At 42.0% G+C, this 22,610-nt stretch overlaps 2 protein-coding genes and 1 non-coding gene across 3 annotated transcripts; 2 read left to right on the top strand and 1 right to left on the bottom strand.

Moving 5' to 3' along the window:
- The first annotated feature begins 1,467 nt into the window (after positions 1-1,467).
- On the top strand, positions 1,468-13,485 carry dpysl5a (dihydropyrimidinase like 5a). Its single transcript, XM_056426290.1, has 13 exons — positions 1,468-1,625; positions 3,871-4,141; positions 6,444-6,602; positions 7,105-7,284; positions 7,392-7,460; positions 7,574-7,618; positions 7,695-7,770; positions 8,700-8,856; positions 8,959-9,100; positions 9,371-9,513; positions 9,606-9,813; positions 10,780-10,948; positions 11,954-13,485. Exons 2-13 carry the CDS (start codon positions 3,881-3,883, stop codon positions 12,037-12,039), a joined length of 1,695 nt encoding a protein of 564 aa, XP_056282265.1. The 5' UTR covers positions 1,468-1,625; positions 3,871-3,880; the 3' UTR covers positions 12,040-13,485.
- On the bottom strand, positions 10,496-10,567 carry trnaw-cca (transfer RNA tryptophan (anticodon CCA)). The gene has a single exon. It is a non-coding gene; the product is annotated as a tRNA-Trp (tRNA).
- An 802-nt stretch (positions 13,486-14,287) lies between the features above and the next one.
- mapre3a (microtubule-associated protein, RP/EB family, member 3a) lies at positions 14,288-21,716 on the top strand. The gene is made up of 7 exons (XM_056427160.1): positions 14,288-14,383; positions 16,738-16,865; positions 16,951-17,096; positions 17,195-17,351; positions 18,246-18,388; positions 18,975-19,127; positions 20,496-21,716. The coding sequence occupies exons 2-7, from the start codon at positions 16,745-16,747 to the stop codon at positions 20,562-20,564; spliced, it is 789 nt and encodes a 262-aa protein (XP_056283135.1). The 5' UTR covers positions 14,288-14,383; positions 16,738-16,744; the 3' UTR covers positions 20,565-21,716.
- Positions 21,717-22,610: the final 894 nt, after the last annotated feature.

Here is a 22,610-nt window from a genome sequence, read left to right as displayed (position 1 = left end):
AAAGAACTTTCATGTGAAACTCGCCAGTCTATTCTTGTTCTTAGAAATGAAGGCTATTCCATGCGAGAAATTGCAAAGAAACTGAAAATTTCCTACAGCGGTGTGTGAAACGTACTTCAGAGAACAGCACAAACGGGCTCTAACCAAAGCAGAAAGAGAAGTGGGAGGCCCGGTGCACAACTCAGCAAGAAGACAAGTACATTAGAGTCTCTAGTTTGAGAAATAGACGCCTCACAGGTCCTCAACTGGCAGCTTCTTTAAATGGTACCCGCAAAACGCCAGTGTCAACGTCGACAGTGAAGAGGCGACTCCGGGATGCTGGCCTTCTAGGCAGAGTGGCAAAGAAAAAGCCATATCTGAGACTGGCCAATAAAAAGAAAAGATTGTTATGGGCAAAAGAACACAGGCATTGGACAGAGGAAGATTGGAAAAAGGTGTTATGGACAGATGAATCCAAGTTTGAGGTGTTTGGATCACACAGAAGAACATTTGTGAGATGCAGAACAGGTGAAAAGATGCTGGAAGAGTGCCTGACACCATCTGTCAAGCATGGTGGAGGTGATGTGATGGTCTGGGGCTGCTTTGGTGCTGGTAAAGTGGGAGATTTGTACCAGGTAAAAGGGATTTTAAATAAGGAAGGCTATCACTCCATTTTGCAACGCCATGCCATACCCTGTGGGCAGCGATTGATTGGAGCCAATTTCCTCCTCCAACAGGACAATGACCCAAAGCACACCTCCACATTGTGCAAGAACTATTGAGGGAAGAAGCAGGCAGCTGGTATGCTGTCTGTAATGGAGTGGCCAGCACAGTCACCAGATCTCAACCCCATTGAGCTGTTGTGGGAGCAGCTTGACCGTATGGTCCGCAAGAAGTGCCCATCAAGCCAATCCAACTTGTGGCAGGTGCTTCAGGAAGCGTGGGGTGAAATTTCAACAGATTACCTCAACAAATTAACAGCTAGAATGCCAAAGGTCTGCAATGCTGTAATTGCTGCAAAAGGAGCATTCTTCGACGAAAGCAAAGTTTGAAGAAAAAAATTAATACTTCAAATACAAATCATTATTTCTAACCTTGTCAATGTCTTGACTATATTTTCTATACATTTTGCAACTCATTTGATAAATACAAGTGTGAGTTTTCATGGAAAACACGAAATTGTCTGGGTGATCCCAAACTTTTGAACGGTAGTGTATATATTCCTATCCTAAATTATTATAATAGTTTTTCCCAATCTAATATTTACAGTTTAGATATTGTGCACAAATCTATACGAGACTGGTAGCAATGAGGACATTTCTTCTAATTTCGTGAAACAGGTGGGGGGGAAAAACAATTTGGATTTTATTTTGAAAGCCACAACCGGAAGTCTTATCTTTACTGTATTTGCTAACTTGATGGGGGATGATGATTATGATTATGCTGCTTCTGGTCCCGTACCGGCCAGGAAAGACCATCCATCTGGTGTGTGCGTGAGCGAATGTGTGCGTGTGTGTGTGTGAGAGTGTGTGCGTGAGTGTATCTTCTTTTGGGAAGTGCCATCCACGCGTTGTGTTGCATTCTGTCCCTGAGATCCAAAAGACCCGCGAGGAGCCGCAGCAGCAGCAGCAGGGGCCCTACAGGAGGTATGTGGACCACATCTATGGAGTTTAGACTCGGACTAGTGGGGGAAGAAATCCTCTCCTGGAGCTGGGGAGATTTTGTTTCCATGCCCACCCCCCACCCACCCCACCCCCACCCTCCTCCTCCTCCTCCTCCTCCTCCAGGCTGCACGTCTGGGTGTCTGCCCTGCTCGTGCATGCCACCCTCACAGCATCCATGTGCAAACCTTTTGAGCCGGGCAGCACGGCTGTACGGTGCCATTCTACACCTCCGGTCGTGGAGGAGGGGACGGGGGGGGGGGATGGAGGGGACCGATGGGCCGGAGGGGCCGGGGCCGAGCAGCCCATCATCACCGCCAGGGGGGGGGGGGGGGGACCGGTTTCTTTGTGTCAAGAGTCATCATTCACACCGAGGGCACACTTCTTTTTTTTCCTTCTTTTTTTGCACTGAAATTACACGACGAGCCTGCATACGATATTATATATTTATATATATTAAATGACGCATTGCGTGGATTTTTAAATTAATTCATTTAAGTCAAAGACATTTGGGCCTGTGTGTGTGTGTGTGTGTGTGTTTGTGTAGGCCTACTCCAAAGTGGAAAATATAAAAAATACGCCGTGCATAGCTGCATATATTTAATCATACATCTTTTTTTGGTGGGGGGGGGTCCACTTAATATTTGTGCAAGTCACAAGCTCACCTGTTTATTATTGACACACCGGCGTGCGTGATGGAGCAATAACGAGGCCCTGTACATATTAATAATAATAACTTTATTATTATTATTATGTAGCCTGAAGCTGTTGTCGACCAGCAGGATGTGTGAGGGCTGCATGCAGTAAAGTTGCCGCACCCTCATACGCACGCAGCATGCACGCAAGCACGCAGGATGGGCACACACACACACACTTGTACGCACGCACACACACGAGGGAAGGGAGGTGGCAGATCCTGGAGATGGATTATTTGTTCTTGTTGCATATAGATAATAATCTCAGATGATCAATGATTACAACCACATCATGTGGAGGAGATTCAGTGTCTTTACTTTCCCTGTCTTTTGGGGTTAGAGTGGAACCCAGTAGAGTAGGGCCACCTGAGCCAGAACTGTGGGACTACTGACCCAGACTAGACACATACTGTATATATTTTCTTCTAATTTCTCCATATTTACTTATTCATTCAATTCCCCCAAATGTAATCCATCAACATGAAGTGTAAGAGCTGTTTCTGGACTGTGAATCCAATAATTTTTAGACCACAAAATATTGTATATATCTGAAATTTGCAGGAATAATATCAAAGACATGGCCTGATTGTTTCATTCAAAGTGTGGTTTTACCATTTTTTAAAGTCTGAGAGGTAAAAGTATAGTTTAGGTAAAAAGACAGCAGCACGGAAAAAGTTCAGTCGTAAAATATGTCTCTTATAGTTTCCCATGTGGTGACCTCTTGGATTCATCTTGCAACTCCTTTTGAGATCACATGGTCTCCATGTTGGGAGACTAGACCTATTTCCCCCAAAAAAGTAAAGGGAAAAACTTATTTCTTCAGTTTTATGCTGCTTTTCAAAATAATGGTCTTATTGACCCACGTCTGCCTTTTCATGTGCTCCACAAGCCTCTGAGCTTCTCTCCCTCCACACGTCACCATGCACCGAGGCGTCAGCTCTCAGACCGTGACTGACACAGTCAGGCAGCTGATATCAGTCACAGCCTGACAGACTGAACCCAGGGCAGCATCACTGGAGCGTTTATCTGCGAGACTCAGGATGAGGTACTGGAAGAAGGAACAATGACTATAACTGTCATTTTTGTGTGTGTTTAGTAGTTTTAGATGTAGTCTGTGTGTGTTTTACTAGTTTTTCGAGTCAGTGTGTGTTTTAGTATAGTTTTAGATGTAGTCAGTGTGTGTTTTATTAGTTTTAGATGTGGTGAGTGTGTGTTTTAATAGTTTTTGATGTAGTCAGTGTGTGTTTTATTAGTTTTAGATGTGGTGAGTGTGTGTTTTACTAGTTTTTCTAGTCAGTGTGTGTTTTAGTAGTTTTAGATGTAGTCAGTGTGTGTTTTTAATAGTTTAAGATGTAGTCAGTGTGTGTTTACTAGTTTAAGATGGAGTCAGTGTAGTTTTTGATGTAGTCAGTGTACTACAGTTTTAGCAACTCCTCCTAAATACCAGATAAAAACATGGTTAAACTCCATCTTTTCCTCTCTCTCTCTCTCTCTCTCTCTCTCTCTCTCTCTCTCTCACTCTCTCTCCCTCACAGAGCTACAGCCATGTCTTCCAGCCCAGCGACGGCGCGCATCCTGATCAAGGGCGGCAAGGTGGTGAACGACGACTGCACCCAGGAGGCCGACGTCTACATCGAGAACGGCGTCATCCAGCAGGTGGGCAAGGAGCTGATGATCCCGGGCGGGGCCAAGGTCATCGACGCCACGGGGAAACTGGTCCTCCCCGGGGGCATCGACACCAGCGTCCACCTGGAGGAGAGCTTCATGAACGCCACCGCGGCGGACGACTTCTACAGCGGCACCAAGGTAACGGAAAGAAAGAAGAGGAGTAGGAAGAGGAGGAGGAGGAAGAGGAGGAGGATGGTTTGGATTTGGAAGTAGGGCAACTTGCTTTGTCCTGATTAACGTGGGTTTTTCAGTGGAAGAACTTTAAGAGTCAGGTGTTCTTCTAGTTTTTGGACTAAATTCAGCTTGACTCCCTTGAGTGCCCCCCCCCCCCCCCCCACACACACACACACACTCACACACACGTTTAGGATTGCTTATGATCAAAAATATATTAGATGGAGATCAATGGAAATTCATTTTAAAGCCATAAATGTCAGTGAAGTGTCTTCAGTTTGTTTATTGATGAGATGAGACAGCTCTCGTGATATGAGAATATAAAGATATAAGTACAAATTTGAACATTAACACTGCAAACTGCAATAGTAAGATAATATTAAATATACAGCATTAAAGCAGCTAGAATACAAACATACTTTGCATGTCCGTACAGCCGATCCTGGAGGCGGATTCCTAATAGTTAGTGCATTAATATGTTGGTAAATGAACAGAAGGTTGATTGTTTTTATAATTTTTTTGCGAAAAAGCAAAAAATAGCAAAAGATTCTCAGGTTTTTAGATCTTGATCTTTTGGGTTTTGGGCAAACTGAGATCCATAAACACAGATGTCACAAAGTCTGTCGCCAGGACAACAATCGCTAGATTCACAGATATAAAACTGAACTTGGTAGTTTTATTTATTTTTATTGTTTTGAATCAAGTTTGTTGCAGCAACATCTCACGCGGATGATTAGCCAGAGAACGAGTGATGAGGTCATCATGGTGGCCGGTGATGAGGTCATCATGGATGATGAGAGAGTTTCATTTGTTTCAGTGGCTGGACGCTGGTGACAGACACCATTCTCCTCATTCCTCGCCTCCTCCCTCCTCCCTCTTCCCTCCCTTCCTCCTCCCTCCCTCCTTTTCTCCTTCCTCCTTTCTTCCTCCCTCTCTCCCTCCTCCCTCCGTCATCATCCCTTCCCTCCTTCCTCCCTTCTTCCTAACTCCTTTCTCCATCCTTCCTCTCTCCTCCTCCTCCTCCTCCTCCTCCCTTCCTCTCTCCTCCCTCCTCCCCCCTCCTCCCTCCCTCCCTTCCTTCGGCATTTCTTTCTACCTCCCTCTCCCTCCTCCCTCCCTCTCTCTCCTAACCCCCTCCTCCCTCCCTCCCTCCTAGCCCCTTCCTCCCTCCATTCCTTCATCATTTCTTTCCCCCTCCCTCCCTCACTCACTCCGCTGCGACCGTGCTCCAAAAAAATGTGTCTGGAGACAAATGCAGATCAGTTTCTGTTTCCATGGTTACCGGGGGGCTGCTGCAAAGCCTTTTCACTCACTCCATTGTGCTTGGAGACAATGGTCCCCCCCCCCCTCCCTCGTGGTCTCTCCCACTCCACACCGCTCACTCTCCAGGGTCAGCTGACAAACGCTCAGTGAAGCTACACACACACACACACACACACACACAACACTCCCTCTGTCTCCACTTGTTGGGGTTATGAGGATTAAGCATCGCAGTGTTAAAACATCTCAATCTGGTAATGAGCCGAACACCGTGAATAAATTATAGTGATTGCATATCATGCGGTGATGGGCAGTAAATCCTGTGTTTTAACCACTGAGGGTTTTATTTTACCATCAGCAATCATCTGCAAATAACTATAAAAAAGTATGCGCTAATGGCAATAAAGGCTTCTACTTGTATTCTCAAGAGAGCTGATCGGTAGATTGCGGTCACATCAGTATTTACGGGCTTAATAAATCAATATATTCTACTTCAGCGTCCCTTAACCTCAGTTCCTTTTAGTCTGCGATGGCGATTCATTAATTCAAATTACCGCCTCTACCACCTTCTGTTACGGAAATTAATAAAGAGCATTAAGCATAAACATAGTTCTCCCCTATTTTATTTGCTTTGTCCATTTTTAATGTGTGAGTTCTTGTTGCATGTCTTGTTAGGACTTGACAACGTCGAAGAGTTCTCACTATTCTCTCTATTAATTGTTTGTGCACCAATTAAATAGTAAATATTGTACAAACATTGTATATGTAATCTTATGTTTTTAGGTTTGTTTTATGACATCTGCCTCTTGGGATTACAGATTTAAAAAATAACCTCTTGGCTCAAAACTCTCTCTCTTAAGAAAATAGAAGTGACTTCCCTGAGAGACGATTGTCACAGTATCATAACTTCAATATTTTGTGGCAAACTTTTTGGTTACACAGAACGAAAGATGCAGAATTATTTGACAATTTTTTAAAATGAAGCGGTCATTTGTCTTTCCTCCAGGCGGCTCTAGCAGGGGGCACGACGATGGTGATGGGCCACGTCCTGCCGGAGAGGAACGAGTCCCTGCTGGACGCCTACGAGAGGTGCCGCGGCTCGGCGGACCCCAAAGCCTGCTGCGACTACTCGCTGCACGTGGGCGTCACGTGGTGGGGACCCAAGGTACTTCATCACCGTGGAGACGTGATCATTTTTCCAGAATGATTTCCTCTTTCTTTCTTTTTTTAGATGTGCACTACTGTTCAAAAGTTTGGAAATTTAAGAAAAAATATCCTGTGCTTTTATTTTGAAGGTTTCAAATTAAATGGATTTATGTTATAATGTTAGAGACATTTTCTTATGTTACAATAGTTCTACACTCAAATAAACAACAATCAAATGCAAAGAGAGTTATTTAACAATATGTTCAAGAGTAGTTTATACAGTGTTTGTATTACGCCGGCCCTTTAAGAGGGCGGCCATGATGCTGATGTGGCCCACGGTGGTGAAAATGAGTTTGACACCAAAGTAAATATACCGCCAAATAAAAACGAGAGCACGACACAGAAGAATCTGGATTCTCCTCCGTGCAAAGGGTTTCGCGGGTTTCAGGGGTCCGGAGACATTTGCTGGAGCTCAATTCCTGCTTCGCTGGAGCTCAATTCCTGCTTCACCTTTCCTGCAGGTGCGAGCAGAGATGGAGCAGCTGGTGAGGGAGGAGGGAGTGAATTCCTTCCAGATGTTCATGGCCTACAAGGACACGTTCATGCTGAGGGACGGCGAGCTCTTCCAGGTGCTGCAGCACTGCAAGGACATCGGAGCCATCGCCAGGGTGCACGCCGAGAACGGGGAACTGGTGGCCGAGGTGAAGAGGCCAAGCATATAGTTATTAAATATTAAATGCTCGTATTCGTGAACTTTGCACCACTTCCTTGTTCACATAATTTATAACAATATCTTGTGTTTTCTCAGGGTGCAAAAGAAACATTGGACCTGGGCATCAGTGGCCCGGAGGGGATTGAGATCAGCAGGCCGGAAGAGGTACTGCAGCCGCCTTTATTTGAACTACATCCAGCCTCTCGTCATCAGTCCTGTTATTATTATTTTAATAATATTATTTGTCATAAGCTGAGTCTTCCTCTGTCTCTGTGCAGTTGGAAGCGGAGGCGACCCACAGGGCCATTACCATCGCCAACAGGGTGAGTGAAGAACCTTCGAATTGTGAAGAGATCGGCTATCTTACATTAACATGCTGTGTGTGTGTGTCTGTTCTAGGCCCACTGCCCGATCTACCTGGTCAGCGTGTCCAGTATGTCTGCAGGAGACGTCGTCGCGACAGCCAAGAAGCAGGGTGAGGCCCACGTTCTGTTATGAAAGAAAGTTGGACAGTTTATGTCAAGAATACCGACTTTAGTATTAATTTATGTCTAAAACACAGTTTTGACCTCCCATAATATGGTACTTTAGAGTCTATATATATATATATATAAGAAATATATATATATATAGACTATATAAAGGAAAAGAAAGATATATATATATATATGAAATATATGTATATATATAATATATATATATATATACAGGACTGTCTCAGAAAATTAGAATATTGTGATGAAGTTCTTTATTTTCTGTAATGCAATTCAAAAAACAAAAATGTCATGCATTCTGGATTCATTACAAATCAACTGAAATATTGCAAGCCTTTTATTCTTTTAATATTGCTGATTATGGCTTACAGCTTAAGAAAACTCAAATATCCTATCTCTAAATATTAGAATATCATGAAAAAGTATACTAGTAGGGTATTAAACAAATCACTTGAATTGTCTAATTAACTCGAAACACCTGCAAGGGTTTCCTGAGCCTTGACAAACACTCAGCTGTTATAAATCTTTTTTTTTACTTGGTCTGAGGAAATATTAAAATTTTATGAGATAGGATTTTAGAGTTTTCTTAAGCTGTAAGCCATAATCAGCAATATTAAAAGAATAAAAGGCTTGCAATATTTCAGTTGATTTGTAATGAATCCAGAATGCATGACATTTTTGTTTTTTTAATTGCATTACAGAAAATAAAGAACTTTATCACAATATTCTAATTTTCTGAGACAGTCCTGTATAGTGCCTGAACTCACCCATTAACATCCATCCTATTTCTTATTTTTCTTTCTGGTCTTTAAAAAAAGAAATAGTCACAGGTGTGTCACTTTCACCTTCACCTTCACCTACCCTACCATCTCTCTTTAATGTAACCCATGGTGCGTCCCCCTCCCCTCAGGCAAAGTGGTCCACGCGGAGACGACCACGGCCCACGCCGTGCTGAGTGGCATACAGTACTACCATCAGGACTGGGCGCACGCCGCCGCCCACGTCACCGTGCCGCCGCTGCGCCTGGACCCCAACACCCCCAATTACATGATGAGCCTGCTGGGGAAGTGAGGACCTCCCACCCCGCCCCCCCTCCCTCCACCACCCCCTTACCCGTGTAAAATGTAACCTTCCACTCCCCAACTCGTGTCTGTTCTTCCGGCCTGCAGCGACACCCTGAACGCCGTGGCGTCCGACCACCGGCCGTTCACCGTGAAGCAGCGCGCCATGGGCAAGGACGACTTCACCAAGATCCCCCACGGCCTGCCCGGCGTCCAGGACCGCATGAGCGTCCTCTGGGAGAGAGGAGTGGTGAGAGGGCCGCCTCTGGAGCGGAGGACACACTCTGCTCTTTCTGTCTTTTATTTACTTCTTCCTCCTTTATTTGTAATACTTTTCTTTTTTTTCTTTCTTTCTCCTTCCGTCTCTTTTTCCCGTCTTTCTTTCTTTCTTTCCTGCCTTCCTTCCTCCATTCATTCCTTCCTAAGTGTCCATGTTCCCTTCATACCGTTTCCTCTTCTCTTGTTTCCTTGTTGACACACAAACATTCCCTTGTTGTCTTTCTTTGTCCTCGTCGCTCAGGTCGGAGGGAAGATGGACGAGAATCGCTTTGTCGCGGTGACGAGCTCCAACGCGGCCAAAATCTACAACCTCTACCCCAGGAAAGGGAAGATCATCCCGGGAGCAGACGCCGACGTGGTGGTCTGGGACCCCGAGGGATCCAAGTATGAAACCCGATCCCCACCCTCCATCCCTCCATCCATCACATCGATGAGCTTTTTGGTCTCGATCTAACTGGGTCTCCTCTGGCCTGCAGGACCATCTCTGTGAGCAACCAGGTCCAGGGAGGAGACGTGAACCTGTACGAGGGTCTCCGTTGCCATGGCGTTCCCCTGGTAACCATCAGCCGCGGCCGCCTGGTCTACGAGAACGGCATCTTCGCGTGTGCCGAGGGCTCTGGGAAGTTCTGCCCCCTGAGGACGTTCCCGGACTACCTCTACAAGAAGATGGTCCAGAGGGAAAAGGTAGCAGACAGAAGTGTCCTCACTTCCTTCCTTCCTTCCTTTGTTAATTTCCTTCTTACTCATTCATTTCTAATACTTTTCTCCTCTTTTCCTTTTTTTATTCTTTTATTTCCTTCTTTCTTAAGTTCTTCTCAGAAATTACCTTATTTTCTTTTGTTTTCTTTCCTTCTTCCTCATTTATATCTATTACTTTTCTCCTCTTTTCTTTCTTTCTTTCTTTAATTTCTTTTTTTTCTTAGGTTTTTCTCTGAAGTTAACTTCTTTTTTTCTTTCTTTCTCCTTCTGTCTCTTTTTTCCATCTTTCTGTCTTTCTGTCTTTTTTTCCTGCCTTTCTTCCTCCTGTCAATTCCTTCCTATAAGTTACCATGTTCCCTTCTCTTGATTCCTTGTTTTCATCTCTCCATCCTCCACCCCTCTACTCTTATTTCCTCGTTTTCTTAACATTTTCTAAGATTCTCTCTTCAGTTTTTTAATTTACTTTTATTTATTAAATTTTCTTCTTTGCTCCTTCCTCATTTATTTTGTAATACTTTTCTCCTCCTTTCTTTTATTAAGTTTTCTTTCTTTTCTTTATTCACTTTTACATTTTTTTAGTTGCCTTTTCATTTTTTCCATTCCTTACTCCCGTTGGTTATGAATTGATCTATTCATTTCTTTTTTGGGGGGATAACAAACAAAATATTGACCCTGACGTGATTTGAACACGCACCCTTCTGATCTGGAGTCAGACGCGCTACCGTTGCGCCACAGAGTCCATGGCCTAATGGAGAAAGAAACGACAATAAATCCTGAAGTCTAGTCGTAGTGCAATAAAGTTGATATCTTGGTTGTCAAAAGAGTATTTAAAGTATTTATATATATCTTTTTTTTAACCGTTCACGTTTTTATTAATTTGATTGGATTAATTAGTGATTGTAATATGTATTTATATATATATATACATCTCCGTGTGTGTTGCCCTACCAGTGCCAGGCTGTGAAGGCCGTGGAGCGGGAGCCCTACACCGGTGAAGTGGTCCCGGTGCTCAACTCCGGGAAGCGGGAGCCGGGGGTTTCAGATTTGGACACGCCCACGCGCCCCCGCACCCGGCACGGGGGAGTGAGGGACCTCCAAGGGTCCAGCTTCAGCCTGTCCGGTAAGAGGCAGAGGATATTTATATTTATGATACAATGACACTTATCGGGAGTAAGTATTTATTAGACTGCACTCTAACTTGTAGAGAGAGAGCTGCTGTATTTCTATCACTAATTTTCCAATTGTTTAAAAAACATACACTTCCTGGCCTGAAGAGGGCGCTGTACTTCAACAGGTTTTGAGGGCTTCTTTTTTGTATTATTATTGCTTTAGTAAACCAAGATGTAGAAGGCTTACACATATTATCTTTTTCTACATGAGTAAATAATCAGAGTAAGTTTTATAGATCATTTTAAAATACATGCAGACCAAAAAAATAACCTTACGTAACATAACAAACACACATTGCAAATACACAGACACCTAAAGTAAAAGCATAAGGAGGTTAATTAATGTAAATATAGACGTTATGACGAATGGGAAATGAGGGGAAGAGATGGGGATTGGCATGTAACAGAGACTCAGGACCACAGCCCCCCCCCCCCCCCAGGACAACAGGAGACACCCCCTGGTAAACATTAAGACCAATGAAGAATAGTTACTATAACTCATCGCCAGTATTTATGAATGGTGTTTGAGCAGCATGTGAAATGGCATGATAGGAATTTATCTTTTTTTAAGTACACGTGACACGGAACTTAACATAAGCTGCAGGGAAGAAGAAGGAAAAATGTGATTAAGCTGCAACATGAATATGAAGCGTGAGCATGCATGTGACATACACGTTACATATATGTTACATACACGTTACATATGTTACATACACGTTACATACATGTTACATACATGTTACATACACGTTACATACATGTTACATACACGTTACATACACGTTACATACATGTTACATACATGTTGCATACACGTTACATATACACATTACATACATGTTACATACACGGTACATACATGTTACATGTATGTTACATACATGTTACATACACGTTACATACATGTTACATACACGTTCCTCGTGTTTCACCGATTGCACACGTGTTGCGTTCAGGTGCCCAGATCGATGACAAGGTTCCAAAGAGGTCCTCGGCCAGGATCCTCGCCCCCCCCGGAGGGAGATCCAGCGGGATCTGGTAACCAATCAGACGGTGGGACCTCGCGCGAGGCGGCAGAACGCCGCCCGGAAAGGGAAACATGTGGCCGAGCGGGACCATATATTATTTCTTCCTGGAAGCTTAGAATACGTTGTGTGTTGGGTTGATGATGTCATGTTTTGTTATTTGGAACTCAGCACAGTTACATAGGATTGTAAAACGTTAAAACTGTGTAACATTTGCTGTGATAATATGGTCGTGTGTCAGCAAGAGAAACCGTTGCTAAGTTATTACGGCTAACGCATTTCGGTAAAAAATGTCGGATCGCGTTTAGTGTGGAAAAAAATGTGACTGATAGGATTTTGAAGGTGAGTCGTGTTTTTGTTTTTTTTACGATGCGATTGAGTTACCTCACTGTAAAAATACGATTTTTGCACTTGTATCATGTATTTAGATGCCTTTTTACTTTATTTAAATGTCATAAATGTCTTTTTAACGCCAGCCCCCACCCGAGAACGAAGTGTGATGATGAGTTATTAGCATGACATTAATAATTTAAAAATATATATATATAGTTGATCAACTGATGAAAAAAATGCATAATGCCAGCTTTTTTTAACGTTTGTTAATTTATTATTTATATTGCATTTTTTCTGTCGATGCTACCGTGTTAGAATAATTTCCTATGTGAGAATGAGGTCGTCATATTAGCATTTTTCAGATCATGTTTACAGCCTTACAGCAGAATGGACTTCTGTACCCCCCCCCCCCCCCCCCCCGCCACACACACACACACACTCCCCACCCAATGTGAATGAACCACTGTAATCTGAAATGCTGTGCAATGTTACGCATGCATTCCTTAATATAGCATATCAATTGTTTTCCACACACACACACAGAGAGAGAGCAAAAAGTCTCACCCAAACTGCCGTTTTTCTCACCCCGAGAACACACCGTCCGTCCCCCTTCTTTTTCTACTGTGGGTGGGGGTCAAAGGTTACGCTGACTCTAACACACACGCCACTGAGAAGCAATTAGAGAAGGTGAAATGATTCTTTCCTGAGGGGATCGACCGCTTTCACACATGTGTATGCCCCCGAAAGCTCAGCATCATAACAGGAAGAAGGCATGCTCGAAGCCCCGCTCTACTAATACTGTATTTGTTATTGTTTGTTTTTTAGTCACGTCCTTTTTCTTGTGAATAATTGTCTTTTTTTTCTTGGTCGAAACTGATGCACACAAGATTTTGTAACATGTTTATTAGACTGCGTCATCGCGTGACACGACAGGTTCCCCACGCCATCGTTTTGGTTTCTTTTGGGATTTCACTTCCAGAGAAGCTCCAGTGACTCGTTTTCTCCGTCGTCCCCCACACTCCCCAAAATGTCCACTGGTGCCGAACAATGTGTCGTCGCATTGACTTCCTTTATCTTCTTGCAGCTCCTTGTCACATGATTTGAGTGCATATAAACCACAATGAGATATATACTGTGTCTTATTTCTGACCTGTGTAAGATTTACTGAAGCACTGCCCTTTAAAACACTTTGTTATACTTCTACTTTATGACATTGCAGGAGGAAAGCAATACATTTTCACTGCATTCTTCTGTTGTTATATTATTACAAACATTTAAATCTCGTTTTATACAGTTTGACGGACACTAAACATCTGAAAAAATAACTTTCGGCTTCAATAAAGTGTCTTAGAAAGATGAATTATCACAATTTTGTGACATTTTAGACACTCAAGGAAACCTTTAGAAATGTATTGTCATCGTGCACAGACACATAAATGGTGCTTTGTGTTAAAATACTTCACACGTTTACGAGGAAACAAAATAATAAGGCACGAACGAGATAAAAATGTAATAAACATATAAAAGTACAGCATCTATGCAATAAAAGAACAATAGTATAACCAATGAAGTATAATAACATAACGGTAAAACAAAAGGAGCCACGTGTTTTACTGTTTTGAATGACGTGGGTAAGTAAATAATGCATGTGCAGCACATGAGTGGGTGAATTAATAATAAAAGTATTGCTAGTTTGAGCACTAACGGATAATAAGCACATTTATATTGACGTATAGAGGCTCTGAATACTTTCATCAACCCAGCAGGAGATAAAGCACGTGACCTCGGCCTAAAAAGAATCCACGCAGACTCATCATGTGTCTGTTTCGCTGCCCAAAGTCCTATTTATAACGAACCCTTTAAACAGCATGGAGTCGTGCGCATGCGCGGTGGGGATCTGTATGGTTGCAGCCCCAGACAGGGCGGCCCGTTACCACGCACTGCAGCGCGCGACAACGACGACGGGGCATTGACACCAGGAGCACCGGCAGCGGGACAACAACACTGGAACGCTTCTTCCTGAATACCGTGAGTACCGACCGGGCGCGAGCGGAACCCCGAATTGCCTCGCGTGTTTTGTGCGTGGCGGCGCGTGAGGAAGAGGGTGGAGGAGTAGCTCGTGCTTTATTCCCACGCAGAGATATGGATAGTCTCCCCCTGTGCACTGACAGTCCGGAGGTATCCGGGGAGGCCTGTAGAGGGGGCCGCTCGGAGAGCAGCAGCGTAGTGGTTGTTTATTTATTTATTTATTTTAACCGAGCGAAACGGACACATGTATTGTTCTCCACTCTTGCTCCTATTATCGGACACCCCCACCCTCCATGTGTGGTGCTACTCTTGGGGGGGTTGGTTCACGGCGCTTTGCTGCAGTCTGCATTTGGACCGTTCTCGAAGGCCTCAGCAGGTTCTTTTTTCCCCCTTTTTGGGGGGGGGGAGGATATAACTCCCCTCCACGCGGTACATATAATCCATGTGTGTTATAGATCACATGTTTTCTCTCCTATAAATGGTCTCATTGTTGTGGTTTATTTTCACCACCACCATCATCCACATGCTGCGCGAGCGCGTTCACAATATCATCAGTGTTATCTCTGCTGACGCTGCAAAGATTATCAGTATTGTTTATTATGAAGAACGCAATGTGCAGACGTGCTATAATATGTGTCACACAAACACACACTTGCAGTGGCGTGGGAAGCAACGTTTCACACGTGCATTGATGGTGTATAGACGTGCTGGTGCACGTGTGACGGTGTTAAAGGCCCATTTTTTATTTTATTTGAGCAAAGTGAGCTGCTGCAGCGGACCAGATGTGCAAAGCTGCTCACACACATCAGGGTATTTGTGTTTAATCTCTGGAGGATTATGCTCTCAACACGTCTGTGGATTCAAAACTGACGGTAAAAATGCTTCTTAAACGTGCACACTGTGTGTGTGTACTAGTCACACATCAAGTCCCCCAGAGGCCGGCCCGGTTCCACCAGCCACTGGGTTCTACAGCTACAACGGGTTCTGGAGGACAAGGAAATACTAAGCATTCATAACCTAGAGGAAGGGGTGCAGTTGGGAACATGACCATTGCATTGCATGATATGTGGGAAAGTTTATAGAAAATATTAAGATCTTATTAATACAACCGACATCTGAAATCTAGGAGAATTAGATCAAGAAGTTGGTCCGTTAGTGAGTCCAGTACTGTAGGTCCATGAATAAACCTAGAGCTGATTATTATTATTATTATTAAGTTGTTTAAAAAAAGTAAATGTACCAAAGCGTTTCTCTTTGTGATTATCTGTTGTTTACATGATAGAAAAAAATTATGATTTCTGGGTTTTGGGCCGTAATAAAAAACTTTATTAATCCACATTTGTCACCAGAAATTCATACAGACAACAAGAAATAGTCAGTAAACAGACAATAAACACACTACGAGGAACACACAACACCAGAAGGTGCCCCTTATAAATATGATAATCAGAAAGATGATAAATCTAAATCTAAATCTTAAAATAACCTAAAGGAGTTCATTAAAACATCAACCTGCTGCAGACCAAACACGTCGTAGCTGAAGATATTTAGGAAACTTAGGTTCTCAGTACACGTTGTGACATTTTCTCAATAAAATGGTTAAAATCAAGAGAGAAATCTGCACATTTATCAATAATAAGAAAAGTTGTTGATTGCTGCCCGAAAAAAAAAAAAGAATATCAGGTCCGAGAAGTGCTTCTGGGTAAAAATTACGTGGCTGCTGATTGGACGAGGAGGTGGGCAGCTCGGTTTAGAAAAATCTGTGTCGACCTTTTATCATTTAGTGCTTAAATCCTTTATGACTCATTTGGCTTGATTTTGAGTGAGCGGGTCAATATGACCCTGAACAGCACATGTGTCTCATCTCTATTTATCTACATCACCCCATGAAGAAAAAAACATGGGGGTTTCTGACCACTTTTGGGTGTTTCAACATTAACATCACGGCTGTATGTAAGAAACGAACATAACAGGAGGGTTAATAAAAAAAACAGATGAAGTCATCTTCATTTTTGGGGGCTTTATTTGATAAGGCATGGTGCACATTTCTATAAATGTGCCAGAGTTATGAGCCAAGAGGGTATTTTTTATTCATCTGTCGTCCCGAGAGGCAGACGTCACAAAATATACCTAAAAACATCAGATTACATATACAATATTTTCACTTTTAAATGGATGCACCAACAATTAATAGAGAGAATAGCGAGAACTCTTATTGTCAAGTACTAACAAGACATGCAACAAGAAGACTCACAAATTCAAAACAGACAAAGCTAATAAAATATATACTTAAAATCGTACTTCCTGCCTCTTTAACGTCGCCACTTCCCTCCGCTCCCCGTTGTGCGCTCCAGGTTTGGGATGGCGGTGAATGTGTACGCCACGTCGGTGTCCATCGACAACCTCAGCCGACATGACATGCTGGCGTGGGTCAACGACTCTCTGCACCTCACCTACACCAAGATCGAACAGCTGTGCTCAGGTGAGGAGGCCGGAGAAACGAGACGACGACGGAAGAAGCAGAAGAAGAAATAAAATAAATTGTCTTTGTGTTTGTTTCCTTCCAGGAGCGACGTATTGCCAGTTCATGGACATGTTGTTTCCGGGTTGCATCCTTCTCAAGAAAGTCAAATTTCAAGCCAAGCTGGAGCACGAGTCCATACACAACTTCAAACTTCTACAGGCGGCTTTTAAAAGGATGGGCATCGACAAAGTCAGGATACATTACGTCTTCCGCTCCACCTTTTTAAATAATATGTAAAAAAAAATTTCATTGTGTGTTTTCCCTTGTTTTGTTTCTCCATCCTCCAGATAATTCCTGTGGAGAAGCTCGTAAAGGGCAAGTTCCAGGACAACTTTGAGTTCGTGCAGTGGTTCAAGAAGTTCTTCGACGCCAACTACGACGGGAAGGAGTACGACCCGCTGCTGTCCAGACAGGGGCAGGACGTGGCCCCCGCCCCCAACCCAGGTGATCACTTTATCCACAGACCGAAGAGAAACGCAGGTAAAAACCCCCAAAACAACAGTTGTCCGCCTCCGCTGCTGCACGGTCTTGCCGAGCTTCTTTTTTTTTTGGGATGGCTTGAAAAGCTTCTCCCCCCCCCCCCGCCCTCCCTCCTCCTGCAAGCGAGTGGCGTGAGCAGCACGACTCACGGACCAACCGCCGTCCCCCCGGATCCATCTCGACCGCCCCGGCATCCACCGAGTCACCGGCGGGGCGATTCCCCCTCAGTGACTCGGGGTGACGCCACATGCAACCGTCTTCCGAATTCCAATTGATTATCATAGAAGTCTTAACGTGAGCCGGAGTGTGTCGTGAGCTTGCTTTTGCGACTTTTTGTACCCAGTTTAAAAACTAATAATGCGAGTTGGCATGTTTTGAGTTTAACGCCTCCGCTGAAGCACTTCTATAGGTTTGGCAGGACGCAGGACTTTATTTTTTCAAGATTTTTACTTAAATAAATATGACATTCAACCAGAATTTGAAGAATAATAATTTTAACGCCTCCGCTGAAGCAGTTATAGAGGGATGCAGGATTTATTATTATTTAATTTTCTTTAGGATTTTGACTCAAATAAGTGTGACATTCAACCATTTTGGGGTATTTTTTGTTTTAAAAAATTACGAATTTGGCTTTTTTTAATCCAGCAATCTAAATTTGTGTCTTTTTAATAATCAGTTGTTTTGTAAAGCAATTTTAAATCCTTTCACACACACACACAAAAAAGGCATATTGCAGGCATGGCACTATGCTGAAAGCTGATGATGTCACAGCTCTCTATAATGTGCTCGATCCATCGACACATAAATGCAGTAAAATCCATCCCAATTCAAATGATTAACATCTCTGATCACCTCCAGGACCACAGAGGACATCTCCAACGGTTCCCAAAATCATGCCGACACCACAGCGGGTCCAACACACCATTCCGGCCATGAGGAAGAATCCATCTTTGTCCAGAAACGGGGGCAGCGATGCGGAGATCATGGAGCTAAATCAACAGGTGGACCACAAAGGGTACTCTGAAACCCCCACGTCATCATCCTATGCACCAACTTTTTAATTTTTTAATTTTTCTCTTTGGGTCCGAGGAATAATTTATTTAATTTATTTTATTTGTTTTATTTTATTTATTTATTTTATTTTTACTTGCGTTTTTTTATGTTCTTCTTTTTCCTAACTTATATTATATTAAATATTACAACAACAAAACATTTTATTTTTCAAATATGTTCACAATGCAAGAGAACATGCATTAAACATTACAGGAAATTACACAACAAGTTAGGAAAATGAAGAAAATAAAAATACACAAGTAGATGTAATAAAATGTATAAAATAAATACAAAATGTAAAAAAGTAAATTGATAATTCCCCCCACCCAAAGAGAAAAAAGAAAAAAAAAGTTAAATTTGGTGCATATGATCCAAATAGTTAGTCCTATGGTACGGTTCGTGTTCAAAATAAGGCTGCCGGATATTAAAAAATAACTTCTATTTCTATCTGACACCTTCTCGTTTTTGTGTAAAAAATAAATAAATGTCTGACACAATTCCTTATTTTTAAAAATGTCTTTTCCTTTTTTAAAGTTGATGGAGTTGAAGTTGACCGTGGACGGCCTGGAGAAGGAGAGAGACTTCTACTTCAGCAAACTACGCGACATCGAGCTGATCTGCCAGGAGCACGAGAGTGAGAACAGCTCCGTCCTCAGCAGCATCATCAACATCCTGTACGCGACGGAGGTGAGACGGGCCTCCGTCAGGGAGCCGGCTGTGTGTTTACACTTCAATTACATTGAGAAAATACAGCCGCATGGCATGGGGCTCCAGTAGTTTAGATGAGATTGGTGATTTTTTTTAAATAGAAGAAAAAGTGGATGATTTATTCAATATTTCTGTCTTTAAACAAACATTATATGTCTTTAAACGAACATTATTTGTCTTTATACGAACATTATTTGTCTTAAAACGAACATGATTTCATCTTTAAAGAAACATTATTTGTCTTTAACCGCCTTAAACGAACATTATTTGTCTTTAAACAAACATTATTTGTCTTTATACGAACATTATTTCTTAAAACGAACATTATTCTGTCTTTAAACAAACATTATTTGTCTTTAATCGCCTTAAACAAACATTATTTGTCTTTAAACGAACATTATTTGTCTTTATACGAACATTATTTGTCTTTAAATGCCTTAAACAAACATTATTTGTCTTTAAAAAACATTATTTGTCTTTATACAGACATTATTTGTCTTTAAAAAGCATTAAACGGACATTATTTGTCTTTAAACGCCTTAAACAAACATTATTTGTCTTTAAACAAACATTATTTGTCTTTAACCCTTGTGTTGCCTTCGGGTCATTTTGACCCGATTCAATATTTAACCCTCCTGTCGCCTTCAGGCCAATTTGACCCGATTCAATGTTTAATGTCGGTGTTCTTTCGGGAGTCAACAAACAAACATAAAGTACCTCACACTTAAACTTGGAAAACAATATTAATTCTAATAATTTTCTGGAGATTTTAATAGCTGGGGTCATATTGACCTCAAGGGTAAAATATGTTAGTAAATATAAAGGTAACAGGAGGGTTAAACATTGAATCGGGTCATATTGACCCGAAGGCGACAGGAGGGTGAAACATTGAATTGGGTCAAATTGACCCGAAGGCAACACAAGGGTTAAACGAATATTATTTGTCTTTAAACACCCTAAACAAACATTATTTGTCTTTAAACAAACATTATTTGTCTTTAAAAAGCCTTAAACGAACATTATTTGTCTTTAAATGAACATTATTTGTCTTTAAAAAGCCTTAAACGAACATTATTTGTCTATAAACGACTTAAACGATCATTATTTGTCTTTAAACTAACATTATTTGCCTTAAAAGCCTTAAACAAACATTATTTTTTACAAGTCTGTGAGACTATGGATTGGCATTTTAGGAAAAAGCCCCATTGGATGATCACTAGATCATTGATAGACGATCTACACAGAGGACATTAGTAACTGTTTTCATGTCCTCTTTAAACAGGAATAGGGGGTTTAAACATTAACCTGCAAACGTGAATAATAATCTCTCCCCCCCCTGTTTCTCAGGACGGCTTTGCACCTCCGGAGGACGAGGAGCTTGAAGAGCCAGCTCACCTGGACCAGGAAGAATACTGAGCCCCCCCCCTCAAGATCTTCATCCTTCCTTTTCTTTTTGCCCTCATATATTTTATACTCTTCTCTGCACGCTCTCTATAAATACTCTCCATTACCCCTCCCTCCCTCGCTCTTTTCTTTTCTCATATCTGTTCGTAAGCCCCTCCCCCTCCCCACCCGCCCTCCGGCTGCCTCTGCACACGTTACACAACTAGTCTGCTTCATCCTCCGCTCCCCACACACACACACAAACACACACACACACACACTTAGGCATAGAGTGAATTTTAAGTCTGTAAATATTGCCGACGTCGTGATTTTTCCGAGAGAACAACGTCTTCGCTCGTGATGTATTTTATTTATTCGATTAACTTTTTGGTCCCATCGGGGCACTACTGTAACAAAAAAAAAGTGATAACGATTTCTTATTTATTTAACTTATTGCTTAATTTAGATTAACTTCCTTCTGTAGCAACACATCGGTGCGAACGCCGACTGTACATGAACTGAAAGCTTCTTCTTTTTTTTTTTATCGAGTCAGCATCAAGCTTTTTTATATTTTTTCGAGGCGTTCAATCAGATCTGTGATCGTTCATCGGTGACCAGCAACATATCTGAGCATGAGAATGTTAAACATGGACTGTGAATGAGTGATATTTTGTATATGTGTACTTTGAGAGACGTCGCACGATCCCCGGGTTTAATTGGCGATATATCTTTTAGGCCGACATGCAGACGTTTTTAAATTTCGGAGGCGGACTGACGACGTGGTTAGAGATGGTAGCAGTAACAATGTTGTATTCTAAAAAAATATTAAAAAGGGAGCCTGGCACTGAGTTAACACAGGTCACACCACAGAGTTTGTTATGTGGTTTTTTTTTCCTGCGTACATGTGTTTAGACTTTTTTTATTTAGCTGTTAAAGGTTGCCCAGGGTATATGAGTTATAGTTAGGAAGAAGGTCAGTATAAATAAATCTATTATTACTATTTGACTTGTCATCATAAGCATTCAGTTAAACTTAAGGAGTCTCCTTGGTCTTCTGCAGCGTTTTTTTTATTGTAATTTTTTTACTGGCTGTAATCTGCTCTGGAACTTGCATCCATTGACCACGTAAACATCTACTGAACGCTCATCTTTTGAGTTTTGAATAAATAAACAGTTGTGAAATAAATGGTGTTGGTGGTTTATTTATTAAATAAGAATGGAGTTGTAATGCAAGTTTAGGTTGGCCGCATATTAAACTTCATGAACACTTTAAAGTGTAGTTTTATGAGATTGTACTAACCATGCAAGTCTATTTCTATATATTTTTATATATTTATTTATATATATATATATATATAAAAATGTGAAGCAAAACTATACAACAAGCCTGTCCCCTCCTCTGGTGTGCAGATATGAGATTAGATATGAACCCTGCAGTCGTGTGTGTATTCCAATACATTTCTTCTTATACAACGGCTCAGAAAAGCCTTTACTGGGGAATTAGCTCAAATGGTAGAGTGCTCGCTTAGCATGCGAGAAGTAGCGGGATCGATGCCCGCATTCTCCAAAAGGTTTTTTTTCTGCTCTCCGACTGGCCATGGAAACATATCAAAGAAAGTGTACACAGTTACTTACAAGGTACACATCTTAAAGTTCAACTTTTGGACCAAATATAATGCATTTCTAGCCTAAAAAATCTTTTGAACACAGTTATCTGAGGTTATTACCATTTCTTTTTACTTAAGGGCCTTCATAAGCAAGAACTGGGGGATTAGCTCAGATGGTAGAGCGCTCGCTTAGCATGCGAGAAGTAGCGGGATCGGTGCCCGCATCCTCCAGAGGAATTTTTTCAGCTCTCCATAGACACATATCTGTACTCTGATTGCTACCTGAGGCATGGTTAACGTGGAAAGAGCACAGTCTATCGAAATATAATTGTGTATGTTATTAAAGGTCAACCTTTGACCAATTACAATGCGTTTCTATCCTAAAATTGCCCAATTCCGATTAATTACATGTCAAATGTTTTCAGGACCGTTGAGCTGGTTGACCATCACATTGTGAAAGGGTAATGAAACCA

Source organism: Pseudoliparis swirei, chromosome 11, assembly GCF_029220125.1.
Source record: "Pseudoliparis swirei isolate HS2019 ecotype Mariana Trench chromosome 11, NWPU_hadal_v1, whole genome shotgun sequence".
NCBI classification, from domain to species: Eukaryota; Metazoa; Chordata; class Actinopteri; order Perciformes; family Liparidae; genus Pseudoliparis; species Pseudoliparis swirei.
Note: the sequence above shows the minus strand (reverse complement) of the source record. Positions and strands in the feature narration are given on the sequence as shown.

What these genes read in the sequence shown, in the direction of transcription:
- mapre3a (XM_056427160.1), top strand. Translation starts at nt 16,745, where the DNA reads ATGGCGGTGAATGTGTACGCCACGTCGGTGTCCATCGACAACCTCAGC. An exon ending in GATCGAACAGCTGTGCTCAG is followed by an intron (nt 16,866 to 16,950) that starts GTGAGGAGGCCG and finishes GTTTCCTTCCAG; the next exon opens with GAGCGACGTATTGCCAGTTC. An exon ending in ACATCCTGTACGCGACGGAG is followed by an intron (nt 19,128 to 20,495) that starts GTGAGACGGGCC and finishes CCTGTTTCTCAG; the next exon opens with GACGGCTTTGCACCTCCGGA.
- dpysl5a (XM_056426290.1), top strand. Translation starts at nt 3,881, where the DNA reads ATGTCTTCCAGCCCAGCGACGGCGCGCATCCTGATCAAGGGCGGCAAG. An exon ending in ACTTCTACAGCGGCACCAAG is followed by an intron (nt 4,142 to 6,443) that starts GTAACGGAAAGA and finishes TCTTTCCTCCAG; the next exon opens with GCGGCTCTAGCAGGGGGCAC. An exon ending in AGATGGTCCAGAGGGAAAAG is followed by an intron (nt 9,814 to 10,779) that starts GTAGCAGACAGA and finishes TTGCCCTACCAG; the next exon opens with TGCCAGGCTGTGAAGGCCGT.